This window comes from Rhinolophus ferrumequinum, chromosome 5 (assembly GCF_004115265.2).
Source record: "Rhinolophus ferrumequinum isolate MPI-CBG mRhiFer1 chromosome 5, mRhiFer1_v1.p, whole genome shotgun sequence".
Classification (NCBI taxonomy): Eukaryota; Metazoa; Chordata; class Mammalia; order Chiroptera; family Rhinolophidae; genus Rhinolophus; species Rhinolophus ferrumequinum.
In genome coordinates, this window is record NC_046288.1 from 76,674,197 (window position 1) to 76,693,264 (window position 19,068).

A 19,068-nucleotide genomic window follows, 5' to 3' on the forward strand; every position below is an offset into this window, starting at 1 on the left:
TAGGAGCTTTGGGGTGACAAGTGGCATTGAAAGGCTCAGTTTTGTTTGAAAGCTGTGGGTTTAATAGGACATTATTAAACCATTTAATCTCTCCTGCAGAAACATTTCAAGCTGTCCCTTCAGGGACCTATCCCCACGGGAGGTCCTGGAGTCAGCCTGTGGCCAAGTTGGTGACCGTTCAAGAAGTTCATTCTGCTCTAATTTCAACTCAGCAGCGAGAGCACTCACAGCAGGAAATTCACATTTGAAAATCTCAGGGCAAATACACACAGCCTGTCACTTCCCACCACCCAGGATATTAAACCCAGATGACCACGAAGAAGGCAAGGGAAAGACAAACGGCAGAAATAAACACGGCTATTCCAAGCCACCAGTTCATTTCAGGTGACAAATAGGCCCATTTTATTTCTAGGGAATACACTATCTTCCCTAAAGGGAAGAGAAACATGCCCTTAGAAGCCATTCCATCAAGAGAATAGCATTATCTAAGGAAACGGATTGTTCTGCAGAAATTGAAGTTCAAAGTTTTACATGCAGTGTTGTTGGGTTGGAATCCAGCATGGTTAGCTCATCCAGCACTTTGCTGCACTCAGACCCCAGGAAGACCCCTCTCTGGCACTTCAAATACACCTGCCAATCTCTGTTCTTCTATAATCTGCATGAGGCAGCAGATAAAAACAACAGCAGACCTTCGGAGGAAGAGAAACTTCGGCTCAAATCCCAACTCAGCCCTTACCCCTGTGTGACCACAGGAAAGTAGATAACCCTTTCTGGGCCTCAGTTCCAGTGTTTTAGAATTAGGGAATACAAGAGAAATGGGGAACATTTGGCAGTTTGACTCTAGTCAAATTGCAAGGCAAAGGTGATGCAGATTTGTTTTTTTTGTTTTTTTTTTTTGTAATCTACGAAAAGGCTGCACTTTGGAGACCATGTGCACTATGTATTTCTTTAAAACCAGCAGAGCCAGCTTTCCTCTAGTGTTGGAAATGATGGCTGCTTCTTCATTTATGGACCAGATGAAGCTGTTGGCTTGCATTTGAGGGCCGTGTGGAATGGGAACTGTTTAGATTTAAACATCAGAATTGCACTCAACACAGCTGATACAAACTGAGAAGCATTTGAAGCAGAGGCAATTTCTGGGAATAACAGTTTCACGCGCAGGTTACTCCAAGCCAAACACTGATTAGCAGAGGGCTGACCAGTGATAGTGAGTGCACTATTTAAATGTAGCCTGTATAAGCATTTCTTTCTCCCCTTACCTCCCCCTAGTTTCCTCTTTCTCTCTTTTCCCCTTCTGCTTCTCCCTTTTCCTCTCCTTCTCCCACGCGAGCGTAAATGCACCCAAGTTAAATGCATGTAGGATTGTATGATGCAATTCTGCTACAGCTACCTTACATCATGGTATTAAATGTGATAAAGTGTATAAAGCAGATATTCCAGTGCCTGGTGCTCTCACAGGAGTCCAATGATGGCAGCTGATGTTTAAGACTAAGGCTTGGTGCTGTCAGCCACTCACACACTCATCTCCATTGCCCTCTCATCAAAAGGGACAAATGTAATTTCAAGACCTGAGTTCCTTTTACATTTGGTTTCCTCCCGGAACGTCGTTATTGTGAAACCTTTATCCCTGTTCTGCTGAAAGACTGGAAATTCAGACAAACTCACCTCAGAATTCTTGGAGTTGAGGTAAAGGTATGCAGGACCAAATTAATATGTACTAGAGTTTCACAGAGAAGGAAAAAAGAAGATTGGAAAAGAAGAACAGCATAAATTATATTCAAAAAAGCTAATAACAGACAATGAGAGAAGACAGAATCTGGCATCATACACGTAGGTATCTGAGGTTAAAAACATCTCTGTGACTTTACCTTGTGCAGTTTTCCCAATTCCCCTGAGCCTCAGCTTCTCCAACTGTAAAACTTGAGCTTCTCATTGGTTACTGGAACAATGAGCTTTATGCTCTACTCATTATCCTAGAGAGAGAAACCCAACACGTGATCTAGCATTGATTGGTTGAGTAGCTAACCATTTTTGAAGAATGGAACTAAAAACATTCATGGTTATTTCCTGGAAATACAGTACTGTAGCTGATAGCATAGATTTGGAGGTGGAAAGCCCTGGGTTTAAATTCTGGCCCCCTCATTTTCTAGATGTGTGACCATCCATGAGCAAATTATTTAATTAAAATTATTGATTATTATTTATTATTAACAGTTATTTAACTATTTCTCCTCATATTAAAATTCTAGTGTTGCCTTTTTGCCTTTTTGTTCTCCAAGTTTTCTATATCTTCCCTTTCTCTCACACCTCCATATTGAACATCTCAAAAAGCCTCATAAAGATTTCTATTTAGAAGTCCTATTCCCTACTTACCCACTTACCTAAAAGGCAACCACTAATTGAGATCCAACATCGCAAAGGGCAGATACTAAAATAAGACTAGTTTATTAAAGGTCCATTCAATGCCTATATGAGCCAAGTACCATGCTTGGCGCTGGAAATACAGAAGTATATAGAACGTCAAGTGAAAGTCATGTATGTAGCTTACAATTACAAAATACTACAACAGTGAAGGAGTAGAGACAGGTTCTTCTGGGAGCCCATATGAGGGAACACCTCATTCTGGGATGGCAAAGAGGTCTTTCTGGAGAAGGTGACAGCTGAGCCGAATCTTAAAGAATGGGTAGGAAGTATCCAAGTGAAGACATAAAGGATGTGGGAGTATTTAAAACAGACTCATCAATTAGCCTTTTTCTAAGACATCTTCAATGTCTCATTCTCGAAGAGATTGCTTTCCTATCCTTAAAAATAATAATAACAATCTATTTTCTTCAGTCCAATCACTTTCTTGAGGTATCATTGTTCCAACCTACAGAAAAGCAATATACCACCTCCCTGCCTATAACACTTAATAATTGCCATGTACTCATCACTTGAGCTTAATCAAAGCATGCCTTTTTGCTTCAGATTTTGTAGAGAACAAAACATCATAGATGAAATTAATACTTAATTTGTATACATGCCCAGACACATTACCTTCTGCATTCCCTAGTGGTGATCACTAACTTGATTTGGCATTTATCTTTCCTTTTCATGTCTTATGCTATTATTGTATGTGTATGCATCCATAATATATAGAATTTTGTAAGTTTTCCTTATATAAATGGTGTCTGTCATACTTCATTTTTCATCTTGCAAGTTGCTTTTTTTTTTTTTAACTATACTACTCTGTGTTTTGGACCTGTATCCATAAAGAAACAGTCTCATTCATTTTAACTACTATAAAGCATCTCTAGTATTTACATATCACAGCTTATTTAACTTTATCCTGTTTACCGAGATTACTTCTGGTGCTTTGATATTATCAACAACATTGATATAAGTTCCTGTATGTGTCCCCTGGTAGACAATCAGCAAGGAGAAAGTGGAACTACTGGACTGTGGTATAGAAATCTATTGCCCTGTTGATGTTCAACCCAAATCTCTTCCCCCATTATTTATGTTCAGTAACCTCCACTCCAGGAATTAGAAATGAAATCTAACACAGAACACCAGAAGTTGGCCCTGAACTATCTAGCATTCACTTTGGCATCTCATTGCACTTGAGTGATGACTGGTGAGCAGAAGGAAGGTGAGCAGGAGGAAGGAAGGAAAGATCAACTCCCCTTATATGCCGTCAGAACAATTCCTAGGACGTAAAGCAAGATCTACAGGACTTTACCTGAGATTTTACTATTAATTGTCATCCTCTCCTGCCATGTCCTGCTTTCCCATTCCCTTCCTAGTCTGCCCTGAGAGCACTGTCTTAATAGGTCCCTTACACACAGATCTCATCTCAGGGTCAGCTTCGACCAACATTACAGCACATTTCAAATTGACCAGATATTGCCAAATTAGATCTCCAAATTGACTCAACTTGTGGCTACTTGCACCAGCAGGGCTTTGTGAGTTGCCAAGTCTCCACAGAACCCTCAAACTTTGGAGTTAGCCAACTTTAATTTTATTTCTTCATTCCAAGAACTGTGAAAAGTTATCTCATTGTATTTTGCCATTCTCTGCATTACTAGTGAGGTTGACCTCCTTTTCTTCATTCTGTTGGCCATACACATTTCCTCTTCTGCAGACTGCCTATCCACTGCCTTTATCCATTATCCTATTGAAGTCTTTGCCTTTTCTTTTCGATATGTAGTTCTTCAGTTCTAGAAGCTAAACTTTTGCAATTTGTATGGGTTGTAAATATCTTCAGCTAGTCTGTTCCTTGTCTTTTAAATGTATGCTATCTTATACTGAAAAAAATTTTTTTTTCATATATTCAAATGTATTTATCTTTTCCTTTATAGTCCATCCTTTTTTGTTTCTTTTTTATAAAATCTTTTCCTAACCCAAGGTCATAAATATTTACTCTCATGTTTTCTTCTAAACACTTAAACATTTGTTGATCACATTTTTGTCTTTAGTAATTTTGTGTATAGTGTATGGTAGGGATTTGATTTGATTTTTTCCAAATGCTTTTTGCTGAATAATTTTTCTGCTACTAATTTTTTTTAATTTATTTTTAATTTATTGGGGTGACAATTGTTAGTAAAATTACATAGATTTCAGGTGTGCAATTCTGTATCACATCATCCATAAATCATACTGTGTGTTCACCACCCAGAGTCAGCTCCCCTTCCATCACCATACATTTGATCCCCCTCACCCTCATCCCCCACCCCCCAACCCCTTTACCTTCTGGTAACCACCAAATTACGTTCCCCAGATTAATTTTCAAGCTACTAATTTTTAATGCCAGATATGTCATTGACTAAGTTTCCATATACTTATGGACTTCTTTTATTGCATTGATCCATTTTTTCTATCTGTAAACCAATGCCACATGTCTTTAATTAGTATGGTCTTAATAATAATTCTTGATATCTATAAGGCAATTTACCATCTTCTTTTTCTAAAACTTTATTCTGTTTCTTTCTTCTTCCATGTGAGTTTTAGGACAAGCTTGTCAAATTCCATTAAGAATTAGAATTTTAACTAGAAGTTCATTGAATCTTTAAAATAACTTATGGAGAATTGTTGTCTATATGGTATAATCTTTCTATCCATGAACATAGTATTTCTCTAAATTTGTGTCCATTCTGTAACCCTCAAAAAATTTTTGTAATTTTCTGCATAAAGATTTTAAATATCTTTTGTTACATTTACCCCTTTGTACCTTATAATATGTTATTTTATTACATATTCCACTTTGCTATTTCTGGTGTTTAGGATAGTTATTGTTTGTACATTGATCTTATTATATCCAATAGACATGTTGAACTCTGGTATAATAATTTATTGATTCTATTGCATTTTTCTATGGAGACAATCACATTGTCTCCATTTAAAAGTATTTGTTCTACTCCTTTCAAACCTTAATTTTTATCTTTGATTTATTAAATTGGATATGGTTTCTAATATAATGATAATAGGAATGATTAAATTTGCCTTCTTTACTTTTACCTGACATTAGTAAGAATGCTTGTAAAATATTACCATTAAGTATTATGTTTGATATAAATTTTTAATAGAAATAATCAATTTAAGGAAGTGTCTTTTATTTCCAATTGGCTGAGAGATTTTGAAATATGTAACATTTATCTGTATATATGTAAATAATATACAATATTATTTAATATATAACTGTGCTCGAGTGTTGCATTTTTATCAATTTTTTTCTCCATCTGTTGAGATGATCATATGGTATTCCCTTTTAATCTGTTCATATGATAAACTATATGATTAAATTTTCTCATATAAAGCTATCCTTACATTGCTGGAATAACCCCTAGTTTATATATATATGAGCATATATAAAGCCCTCACACATGCTGACTTTAATTTGTTTTTATTTTATTCAGGGTTTCTGCATCTATCCTGTGAAATTAAACAATAATTTTATTTTACTTTCTTGGTCTAGTTTCAACAAGATTATAATATTGTCATAAAACAAGCTGAGTTTTTCCTCTGTTTTAATTCTCTGAAACAGTTTTACAAGATGAGGACCTTTTATTCCTCAAAGGACTGGTAAAACTTACTTATCAAAACCATGTAGGACAGAAGACAGATGACTTTGAAGCTTCTGTGGTGAGGATTATGAGTCAGGGTTAATAAGTGGAGAGGGAGAACTGTAATTACTATCTCAACTTCTTTGATGATTATTCTTTTGTTTAAGTTCTCTACATCTTCTTGATTCATATTGGAATTTAAACACATTTTTCTAAAAAACTTATTTACTTTCATTTTGAAACATATTTTTTGTAGCATAAAAATGTTTATAGTATTCTTTGTGATGTTTTTATAGCCCTACTGTATACTCATGCATCATTACATACTCTTTTATTTTTAATTCCTTTACATCTTTTTGTACTTATCAGTTTTGCTAAGGGTTTATCTATTATTAGTTTTTATTGAAGAACAATATTTAGACTTTCTTTGTTCTTTGTATAATTTATTTATTTTCTGTTTAAATTTTTTGTCTTAATTTATTTTCCTACAATATTTAAGTTTATCCTTTTTTTTAGCTCCTTGAACCAAATAATTAATTTATGTTCAATTGTTTGTTAAAAAATGTACATAAGGTACTAATGTTGTTGCATTCTTCCAACATTTTGTAATTTTAATTGGGTTTACTCTTCAATTCATTAATTTTTAAGTATAATTTGTATTTTCTAAACATATGGAGACTGTCTTTTAATATTTTATTGAGTTCTAATTGCCTTTGGGTTACAGAAGATGGAATTCATTATACTGATTCTTTGAAATTTATTGAGACTTCTGAGTCTTAATGTGATCATTGTGTAAATACTCCATGTGCACTTGAAAGGCACGTAATAGTCTCTATTTGTTCAACTCAGACATTCTATGTTATTACAGTTATCTTTTTAATTGCACTGCTTACATCTCTATTCTTACTAATGTTTCTTCAGCTTGTTCTGTATCTGTCAGGGGTTAAATTTCCCACTTCAATTGTTGATTTGACCATCTCTCCTTACATTTTGGTCCATTTTTACTTTACATCTTTCAAGGATATGCCATTAGGTGCAAATAGATTGTGACTGTTATATCTTCTGAAAGGACTGTTCTTTACACAATGGTCCTCTTTTTCTATTCAATACTTTCAATCTATTTTGTACAATATTAATACTGCTACAGTAATGGGTTTATTTTTCCATCTCTGTTTTCAACTTCCCTGTGTGATTTTGTTTTCGTCGTACCTTCCATCAGCAACATATGACTGGATTTCGTTTTTGTATCCTTCTAATAATCTCTGTCTTTGAAGGCTTAATCTACTTACACATATTGTAATACCTGATATACTTGGAATTATTTCTGCATCTTACTTTGTGTTTAGAATTTAACCAACATTTTTCTTTGCTCTTCCTATTTTTTTGCCTTTTCTTGTTTCCATTAGTACACAATGTTTTCTACATGCCCTTTTTATCCACCCGTTGATTTTATTTCCACGGTTTTCTTTACTTTTTAGCATACATAATTATACATTATTCTAATACTATAAATTTATAGTATTTTATGTGCCTCTTAGACACAGCAAGTATTTTTGCACTCCTTATCTATCAAATGTCCCACCTCCTTAGTTTTCTCTTTAAGAAAACCACAATATTCGGTTTTTAATTCTGTTTCTTTTATATCAACTCTTAACGTTCAACACTACTTAATTTCAGTGCCTTCCCTTGTACCTTATGTCCCAAGGCTTCTGTCCACATCTCTTTTCTATATTCTATAGTATATCTTAATAATTCTAACATTGACAATCTCTGTGTAGTAAACTCTTGTAATTTATATATCCAAAATTGCATTCATTTGCCTTCATTCTTGAATAATAATTCATCTGGGTTATTATTCTTGGTTGACATTTTGCAATTGTACTTATGAGTCTTCTGGCCTCTGGTTTTGCTGATTAAAAAGTCTACAATGCAAACAAATAAAGAAACAAAAACTCATAGACACAGACAATAGTTTAGTGGTTACCAGAGGGTAAGGGGGGCGGGGGCTGGTAGATGAGGGTAAAGGGGATCAAATATATGGTGGAAGGAAGGAGAACCGACTCTGGGTGGCAAACACACAATGTGATATATATATAGATAATGTATTACAGAATTGTACACCTGAAGCCTATGTAATTTTACTAACCATTGTCACCCCAATAAAATTTAATTAAAAAAAAGATTCTACTATGAGTTTAATTGCTGTTTTTTTGTAGGTAGTCTATCTTTTCTCTGTCATGGCTTTAAGATTTCCCTTTCTCTGTAATATTTTGCAGTTTCCCTACAACAAGAAAACAGTGTTGAACACATCGTGAATTCCCAATACTACCTTTAATTCACGAATTCTCACTTTGTGTCCAGTCTAGAGATGATTTTCTCAGGGAGAAAGACTTACTCCCTGCTCCTCAGGTACCAATATGGAAAGTGATCTTCCTTCCTCTTGCTCCTACCCTATTCACTCCTCCCGCCTGACTGCTGGGTGACAGCCATTCCTCACCTTCTTTGACTGATAGGAGCTAATCTATTATAAAGGCTGTAGATTCTGGAAGTTCAGACTCTTTCTCCTTCTGCATTCTGAACTGGTGTGAGGAAGCAATTCTGTACACGTCTGCCACCCCAAAGTTATCCACAGGTGGGATCCAGACTGGAGTATATGGTAAGCGAGAGACAAGCCAGGTGGGAAACATCAGCAAAACTGGTTGGCAACTGGTTGCATAATTTGGCCTCATCCTCCAACACAGCTTTTGCATCTGTGATAAAACTCACTTTTTCCTTTTCAAAAATTGAGATATAGTTCACACACCATAATATTCACCCCTTTAAAGTATACTATTTGTTCATTTTTGGTACATCCACAAAGTTGTACAACTGTACTATCTACTTCCAGAACATTTCCATCATGCCAAAAACAAACCTTGTATTCATTAGTTGTCACACCCCAATCCTACCCCACTCCCAGGCCCTGGAAACTACTAATCTACTTTTGTCTCTGTGGATTTGTCTATTCTGGTTATTTCATTTAAATGAAATTATACAAGATGTGGGCTTTTGTTGTCTGGCTTCTTCCCCTTAATAAAGCTCAGTTTTACTCTCTACCTATCCGGCTCCTGAATCCCTCTCAGCTGATTTCAGACAGAGTGGTGTAGAGAGGGGTGTTATTTATGGAACCCATAAAACCCCACATAATTTTTGACTTCTTAGTTTCCAGGACTATGCTTTTAATTCCCATTTTGACTTATAAAGCCACTCGCTCTTATTACTGCCTAGTTTTGTTTATTTCTTTTCCTGTTTTTAAATAAACTCTTTGCATTGTAACATACAAACAGAAAACAACATCAATCATATGTACATATACCTTAATGAATTATTACAACCTAGTCACCAAAAATTACTGTCATCCCAAAAGTCCTTCAAATGTTCCCTCATGCTCCTTGTCCCCTCTCTCTTCCTCCTCCTAAAATAACACTATCTTTATCCGGACTTCTAAAACCACATGAGTTTTACCAGTTTTTAAACTTTAAAAAATGGAAATTATAAAGTACAGTGTGTATGTATGTGTGTGCCGTTTTGGCTCATCTTGTCTGTAACTCCTCCAGTTTTAATAGGACATATGTCTTATTTGTTTGGTTGGTTGGTTTTGAATGTCTTAAATATAGTTGTACAAAAGTCTTTGTCAGACTGGTTTCTAAAATAATTTCATTTGAAGTGAATTCATGGTCTGAGTCTTTTTTTTTTTTAATTTTGTTCACCACATCCATTTTTTCCTGTGTTTTAAAATTCTGTTTACAAGCTTGTTTGAGTAGACAATTTGTTGTAATGCTACCTATGTGCGTGTGTTTCGTTTCAGTTTTTCACATCATACCTTTTCTGTCTAGAAGTTTGTAGTTCTCTCCACCCATCAGCCTGTCTCCCAGTCCACATCCAGGCTGCTCCGCTCTAATGAGAACGTCACAGATCCAGACACAAAGCCAGCTGGCAGCTGGAGCCTTGTTCCTAGTCCTGCGGCTATGTTTCTGTCTCTCCTGAATCCTTGCTCCCACCTCCACTTCCCAAACTCCTCCCCACCTCGCAACCCACTGTTTTTTTTTTTAAGCCAATCATCAATTCTACATCATGAGGCATTTTTTATTCAACTCTCTTTTCACAAGTGGCAGAGACTGTGCAGCTTTAGTAGATGGCATGGCTGTGCTCCCCCATCCCACGAGGAGCACATTTGAAGAAACAAAGCTCCCAGATCACTCTCTCTGCTTCAAAATAGAAACCCCAGAAGGTCTGTACTGCAGCTGTCACCAACACTATATGTTTTTACTGGCCTTGAGTTTAGACTCTCCTCCTAAGTCTTGTATCACTTTTTTAATTTTTAAAAATCTATTATTGTGCACTTGGAACAACAACAACAACAACAGAGATATTTACACAGTATGAACTCATTGACCCATCTTGAACAGATGTCTCAACTATTTTCTTGAATCCTTACAAGCAGATTTATGGCAACATGCTCTCCAAAAAGCGTTCTCTTAAACGATCGTGGAGCTACTTCATCTAAGACACTGGCTTTCTCTCAGTCTTTACCCAGGTTGATCGTGGGATGTTTCATAATGAGCACATCCCTGGGCTAAGAAGTTCTCACCTCACTTGTTTTCCATCACTCCGTATTTTCCTGATCATCTTCCTTCCTCTGTAACTGTTCCTTCTCTAGTTCACACACACTCTTTGAACTCCCTTAATATATGAATTCCCTAAAATAAATGGCTGACTTTGTCCCTCTTTTTTTCCTCTCTATACTCTTTCCTCGGGTGACGCATCAAATAGCAGTCCTACACAAGTGATTCCCAATTCTCTGCTGATTCTGCTGATGCTTCTTCCTCCTTTCACTCCCATGTTTCCCACTCTTTTCTGGATATCTCCAGCTTCTCCACTGCCAGCTTCTTCTGTGTACGCATTCCAGCTCCCACTGTTTTCTCCACCGATTCTGTTCTTCCTTCTCAGCATCATCACTTTCCCAGGTATTTGGATAAAAACAGCTAAAGTCACGTCGACTTCTTCCTTTCCCTGCCCTCCACTATTCATCACTCATCAAATCCCACAGGTTCGACCTGATCCCCTTCTCCTGGTTACTTCAGCTGCTTGTCTAGTTTTGAATTCCAGTGACCTCTTATCTGAACCAGGAACTCATCCCCAGCTCATTTCCCTGATTCTAGTTTCTTTGCTCCCCAATCCACCTGACATTCAGCCCCCACGTTCATCTTCCTATAGTAGAGTTTAATCATGTCCTTTCCTTGCTTAAAAACTTGCTCCAAACCTACCTGTGCCTCCTCAGTTACTGCAGAGTAACGCGTAACATGTTTTGGCTGCCTTTCAAAAGACTCAATGACCTGGCAGAAGTTCACTTCTCGTTATGTATCCTTCTAACCAGTTACCCTGATAATTATGTCCTGTAAGGCAGCCAGACCTGATTTCTCCCTGTTCCCTTTATATAACTTATTTTTTCACATTATACTTCCAACCTGAATTTCTTTCTCTCTCATCCCTGCAAATTCAAATCTGACTACACTTTTTTATGCCTCAGCTGAAAAGCCAATTCCTCCGATACTTTTTTATCCCACCAGCCAAAATTAATCTCCCCCACCCTGAAACTCCTCTAGCATCCTATCTCTAGTTCTATTAAGCCACCTATCCCAGTCCATCAGCTAGTCCACTTATAAACATGTTAGCATAATTGCTATGAGACTATAATCCCCTGAGGACAGAGCATATTTTACTAATCTCTGAGCCTTTCACAAAACCTGGCACAGTCGCTGACTCAATGCAGGCATTTAATAAGTATTTCCCAGCTGAGTGAGTGCATTAAAGACATGACAGAAAAGATTCGTGCCTTGGATTGGAGGCTGAATGAGTTAAAAATTCTTCTCCTCCCACATTCAATCATCCTCGGATTTCCAAAGTTACGACAAATTAAACGACATTATCATAGAAACTTGTGGAATTTTAATTAATAGTAGACAAAATTAATAGCATAACCAGCAACCTCTTGGGAATATTTAGGCATAGTTTATATCTAATCCTCCGTGACCAATAGGTTTCCATGATCTCAAGATTCTGAAGGAAAAACTTGGAAACTGAAAAACACCTTAACTCTCCATCTGGCCACACTGTAGCTCAGTGAAGTGAAGACCTCATTTAGCCTCCACTGCTCAGACTTCACACTTCCAACATGCATTTATCAAACTCTTTCTTCATCAGCATTGACAGTGTCACCGGCCCAGCATGAGGCATAGTCTCTAGTGGTGAAACGAGAATATTTGATCCCAGGCTAAAATGTTTGGATCTTTACCTCACTGGCAAGAGCAAAGGAACTTTTTCCTAAGTAGAGTCGGCAGACACAATTTGAAACGTCAGTAAAATTTTGGTCTACTGTCATAAATGGATAGAATCGTAGGTACTACCACCACCCACTCGTATTCTAACACGACTTACAGCCAGATCAGAAATTCTAACCCCCACCCCGAATTCAATTTACAGTTAATATTTTGGCACTCTTTCAGAGCATAACAACACACTTTCAGAAAAAGTCTGAGCAAAAATTGTAAACTTGCCTTTCAGGCACGTAAATGTTATTGTATAATTAACGGAGACAGGCATTAATGTGACTCAGTTCAGAAAATCAATCCCAACTAGGGAGCTGTATCTTGAGAGTTTTGTTTGTTTGTTTGTTTTAACCGAAGAACCCATAGAATTCACATTTTCAATTCTGTTTCACTAAGATTTCCTCTCCCGTAAAGGCTCAAGATTTCAAAACATCATGGTGGAACTGGGCTCCCAGTGGGGCTGCTTGCCTGTCTCTGTGGAAGATGTTTTCTCTGTAAAATATCTGATCACTTTGATAGTATTGAATGTAAAACTCACCACAGACATTCAGAAATCACTACATCTTCATGGGGTGTCATAAAGTTAATACATATTTGTTCCTATCACCAATATCAACTCTCTAATGTCCCAGGCCTAGATAAACTCCTATTATACTAAAGTGAGAGCCATTTCTACTCCTGCCTCTATATTATCTCATATATGAATCCTACATGTTGTTCTATTTCTTCTATTTCTCCCCCTCATTGCTTGGTTTTAGGTGCTTATTAAGTTACATTTAGCAAAAGACAAACACCTATTTAGTTACGCACATAACATCTAGGAAAGTGCTCTGTTTGAAGCATTATTTTTCATTTTCTCATCAAATCGGTACTTATCCTAGACAGATAATGACAGTGCCTACTGAATCTTTTCTTCTAGAGCTGTGCTCTTGGTTTCTGCTCTAGGAGAAGAAAAATCTGTTGAACTTTCACACAATGGTACCAGAAAACTCTCTAAGAAGAGTTTATGAAGAGATGGAAGAGAATATATGAAGGGTCCGTGCACACTGTAGCCTATGAGGAGAAAAATATCTCATTTTGTGCTTACACTTTCAATTTAAACCATTCAAATACCAAGTCTTTTGCTACAATTCCTAAACTCTTCAAAAATAATTTCAGTCAAGGACAATTCCTCAAAATCCCCAAATTTACTTTTGCCTTATTTCTAAAGTAATTGATAGATCATGAAATTTGACTTCTAATACTATGATTACTTTTAATAGTAGTAAGTCTTTTGGGTTGAATGTTATTGAAATAAATTCAACTCAAATTACTATAAGCAAAGCAAAAGGGAATTTGCTGGCTCCCAGGGCTCAATGCAATATTTTTTAGTAACTTGCAGGATTACAGGAAGAGCGATCAGAATGTAGGCCTGACTGTCTCAGTATTATCGGACCTCTCTTGGTCTCTTTATCTCCTGTTTGCCTCTGCTTTTTGGCCCATTCTCTCCCACAGCTGGATTTCTATCCTGTGACTAAGGAATATGGCCGCTGGCCTCTCAGGCCTCCATTAGACCAGCTGAGCAACACAAGTGAGGACACGTAGCGGAATTCCACTGGCCATCCCACATTGATCCTAGAAAGGAGCTGATTAGCTCCACCTCAGTCAAATACCTACCCCTTAGATGGGAAACTGTGATTGGACAGACCTTGGCCAAGGGGAAAGGTATGTTACCAGAAGCAAAGAGATAAGCAGGCTCTCAGAAACAGATAAAAAACAACAGTCTCCAAGGCCCATGAAAAATAATAATTATCGGTATCTGTAACTTAAAGGTCATACAAGGAGACCCACAGACAAACAAATGTGTTTTGCTTGGCCTTTTCAAAGTTAAATTAGCAGCAATGTTTTAAAATCCTAAGAATCCCCTCCAAAAATCATTATTTCCAGGTTTTTTTTCAAAAATGGAAAGTTGGTGATCATCACATTCCCAAACGTTAACAAATACAGTAAGTGGAGGACACCCCTTTTCATTGGGACATACACATTCCCATTCACGCTGACCCGTTTCGCTCATTTATGTCACTCGCTTGCAGACATTTGACAGTATGACCCTTGACTGATACAGCCCTTCAAATTTATGGCCATTATTTCTTCTTATCTTCTCGGCAGTGCTTTGATACTGGTACTATTGTACCCCTAAGGAAGCTGAACTCAGACAGTTTTCATGACATGTTCTGAGGTCACATGGCTAATAAGTGGAGGAGCTGAGACTTATAATGCACATCTTAAATCTAGGGTCTTAAAGTAGAAGTTCTCGACCTTATTTTTAAGCAGTAAAACACTTCCTGTCAAATGAAATCTTGGGTGGATCACTCACATGTCAATTAATAGAAGCTGAGTTCTGTAGCTGCAGGAGTGCACGGCTGGGAACTCAGGTTGGAGTCCCACAAGGTTCAGACAGAGCACGCTCCCCTCACTTTTTGTCTCCATGACCACTCCTCCTCCCAAGCCCATGCCCACACATTGGATCCTAAGGCATTTTTACAGAACAAAATGAGAGACCTTCTTGTCATAACGTTATTAAAGTTGAAGGTACTAAGTATCTAATACTCTGTGAACACAATCAACCCTCCAGGAGGGTGAGAGAAATACATTTGTAATATATTAAAATACATAATATATTATAAATTCTAATGCATAATTATATAAGATATAAGTATACTATACATTTTAATATTCCTATCTGTACTTTTAAAGCATGTTTGCAATGTAAAATAATATAACTGCTAGACTATGTGAATAGTATTCTATGAAAAGAGCCTCCAAAATTTTTGCAACCAAATTAACTCAAGGGAGCGGAGATGTACTAATCAGGGTTTATTCAGAAAAAGAGAGGTCATGCTATTATTTCAGTATAAAGCATTTAATATAGGAATTAGGGGCTTACAGTGCCGTTGGAAGGTCTAGGGGAACAGAAGTGAGGGGATCTGCCTGTGAAATCAGGAACACGCCACCCAAGGGCAGCTTGGTCAGCAACTTGAGCTCAGCAATGGCCTCCAGAACACTGGCTTCTCTGGCTCTCCCACCTTGCAAATCTTATATAAATTCCTCTCATTAGCAAATTCTAGTCTGGAATGACATAGGATGGGCACGTGGATAAATGTAGTTCCTGACTCCTCTTTGGCAATTCAGAAAAAAAACCTTAGAAAGGGATCATAAGGATGCAAAGTTGATAATAAACAATCTAAACAGGGGCACCTTTGGAACAAGTAAATGTGGGCAGAAAAAATAATGCCTTCCTCATCTAGCTAGGTACTGGTGGATGTCTATTCAAACACATCTGGGGCTCCTGCCTTCAGTTCGTGCAGGACCTCCCAGTTCTTCTCCACCTTGGTGACATGGAGGACAGAAGGTTGAGGTGAAGAAGGATGGAATCTGACCAAGGATTGTCAAATTCAGGACAAGTAGATGCATTAAGGCAGAGATTATAAGTAATACATTAAATTGAAATTGACATTTAAATACAGCAAGAACAAATAGACACCAGGAAGACTCAGTAGGATGGAACTCTTGGCACGTACGCATGAGTGGAAGCATAAAGTCTTCTATAAAGCAGATGTATTATAATGAAGCCTGGAGTCACACAGTATAACAGAGGCTGCCAGTTTCCCTACTTTTACAAGTCTCTTCTTCCTTCTAATTTAAAAATAAAAAAAAAAAAAAAAAAAAAAAAAAAAAAAACAATTTGCCAGATACATTGCCGCTTAGAATGAAAGCCTACATTTCCCACCCCATGCCCCGGGAGCCCTGTCACTAAATGTTTGCCAGTGATTATAAGAAGATGCATACATGGAACTCCCATAATGCATTCTTTGCCACTTCTTCCACCTACTGCCTGAATGCGGATGTGACAGGAGCTCCAGCAGCCATATTGCACAAGGTAATCTTGAGAATGGAAGCCATAGGCCAAGGATGGCAGAGGAAACAAAATAGAAAGTCTTAGTCCCTGATAAAACTGTAAAAGCTACCTCCAGACTTCTTTTACATGAGAGGGAAATAAGCCTCTCCGTGACTGAAGCCACCGTTAAGAGGAGGGTCTTTGTTACCAAATACAATCCTGATAGATGACTAAAGCTATCAGATGATACTTGCTTGTAATGCAGGCCTAAGCAAGGGGCTGAAAATGACAATATCTTCAGGGGATAGGAAGGTACTGAAATAAATAAATGACCCAAGTAAAGAAGAGGCACTGAGAAGACCAAAACATGAGCAGGAAACAAAGGTAATGCTAACTGGCTTCACATAGAGAATTGGAGATCAATTATGAAATATTAATATCTCTTCGTATCAGATCCTCATCCTCAATGAACTGGTTCTTCTAGGTCACAAAGACGACCATGTATTTCCTTGCTTAACGCCACCCTCCACTGGCTCAGGATACAATTTAAAACTACCTAACCACGGCGGGCAAGGCCATCTCCTCTCACACCTGCCTGTCTTTCCTCTGGCCTTGTCTCTGCCTTTTTGCCCATGCTCCCTGCACTTGAGGCATCTGCAGAGGGTACACCACCCTGATCGATCAATCCGGAATGACCTCCCTGTCTCCTGCTTGCAACCTTGCCTTCCCAGTGGAAACCCCTGTTCAACCTTTCTCCGAGGACTCCCAGATCATGGCCTCCTGTGTGAAGACTTCTCTGAGCACTATGGGTGTTTCAAAGAAGGGAGATGCTGCTTCCGGTGTAGGAATTAGAAAAATTATTAGTGGAAAACGTGCCGTTTCAGATGGGGTTTAAGCTATGAGAAAACTTTTGAAAGGCTAAGGCAGAGGAAGGAAAAGTGTATATCATAACAGAAACATCACGAAGCGAAGACCAAAAGGTGAGAAACGGGCTGTTATTTCGGGGAACAGCAAGCGGCCCAGCCTGGTGATAAACACTGGGTCCACACAGAACACAAACGTGCTAAGGGAGAGCTTCCCTCTTGCCTAATGATGTGCACTTAAAACAAATTTAATAAGAAACTTCTACATGCGGAACCTCATGCTAGATTTAGTAAGTTGCAAAGTCAAAGATGGCAGTCCCTACCCTTAAGGAATTCAGGTCCACCAGGCGACACAGACAGCAATAGATCATGTCAGTGTGTTTGGGGTAAATATTATGACACAGATATGCATAATGTGCTCCAGGAGCTCCTGGGAATGATTGCGCTCTTGTTTACCAAATGTCTCACGCGCTGGGTACTTCCTACACATTATTCCGTTTAAGATCAGAGCAGCCCTTGAAGGTAGGTATTTGTATTGCCAAGTTAAACGATGAGAACACTGAGAATCAGAGAATGTAAGCAAGCCTGCCCAAGGTAGACAGATAAAACAGTACCATGCCTTCCGCTAACATCATGCTAAAGTTAGTTTACTTAACTTGGCGGACAATGAGGGTGTCATTGAAAGGCTGTGAGCAGAGAAATGACGTACTTGGAGCTATGCCTTAGGAGGATTCATGTGGCGGTGATGTAAAGGAAGGAAGGACAGCAGAGAGACAATTAGAAAACTATTGCACGTCCAGGCTTGAAATGATGATTCTCAGAAGAGGTGGTTTAACAAATAAATAATAAATAAACAAGCAAGCAAGCTCCAAGTATGCTTGCTGTGTGTGACAATCATTGTGCTGTTCACCAAGTATGTTCACCAATATTCTGTTTCTCCCTCTTCTGGGCACACGATGGGACTGCACTTCCTTATCCCGTTAGAGTTAGGTGTGGTCACATGACTTGCTCTTGCCAATGAAATGTGAGTAAGAACAGAATGACAGGCTTCACCCTGGAAACGAAAACTGATCAGGAGAGTACTGGCCCATTAGCCTAGAGTGAGAATGATACAGAACATAGCCCCCTCTGGCCCACAGTGGACAAGAAGCATTAGTGAGAAAATAAAACGTTTGAGCCACTAGGATTTGGGCTTGTTGTTACCGCAGCAGAACCCAGTGTACCACAATTGATAACACAATCCTTTTTTTGAGACTCAGTCATTTCAAGCACTGTTCGTCAAACTTTAATGTATATTTTAATGTCTGGAGATATGGTTAAAATGTAAATTGTGGTGCAGTAGATCTGAGGTTAAGCCCAACGTACCATATTTCTAAACAATCTCCTAGTCCCAGGTGTATGTGGATGTCATTGGTTCACACTTGCAGTATTTCTCAAGAGTCTAAAGCTGCACTGCCCAAGATGATAACAAATAACTACCTGTGGCTAGCCAATGGCAATTTAACTAAAATTAAATACAATTTAAAATATGGTTCCAGAGTCACATTTCAAGTGCTCAAAAGCCATGTGAGGCCAGTAGCTATTGGATTTAACAGCAGAGAACTGTTCAAACACTTACATCATCACAAAAAGTTTTAGTGTACAGTGCTGTTCTAGAGCGATATCCAGAAACATAAAGTGACAATTAGCCCTGGCACCTCGGGGGATGGAAGTGGTCATGACACAGGCAGGCAGAGCAGAGGGCTTTGAGTCCCAGGACACGCAGCTGAGACAGAAACGCAACGTGACATTTGAGCTGGGTGCAGGACAAATCCCTGCCCTGCCTAATCATTTTATTTTCCTTGTGGATCATTCTAAGAGATCCCATTTCAGGGAAGGCAGTTCCAGGGAGCCTCCTCTCTCTTTGCCCTGATCTTGTC

At 38.2% G+C, this 19,068-nt stretch overlaps 1 protein-coding gene across 1 annotated transcript in view; it reads left to right on the plus strand.

Moving 5' to 3' along the window:
• LOC117022118 (endogenous retrovirus group K member 8 Gag polyprotein-like) overlaps nucleotides 1-17,181 on the plus strand; it is a 187,405-nt gene extending 170,224 nt beyond the window's left edge. Inside the window, exons 2-3 of the mRNA XM_033105771.1 lie at nucleotides 13,904-13,979; nucleotides 16,937-17,181. Of these exons, the coding sequence (XP_032961662.1) occupies nucleotides 13,904-13,979; nucleotides 16,937-17,181 (321 nt within the window). The remainder of the gene's footprint in view (nucleotides 1-13,903; nucleotides 13,980-16,936) is intronic.
• Nucleotides 17,182-19,068: the final 1,887 nt, after the last annotated feature.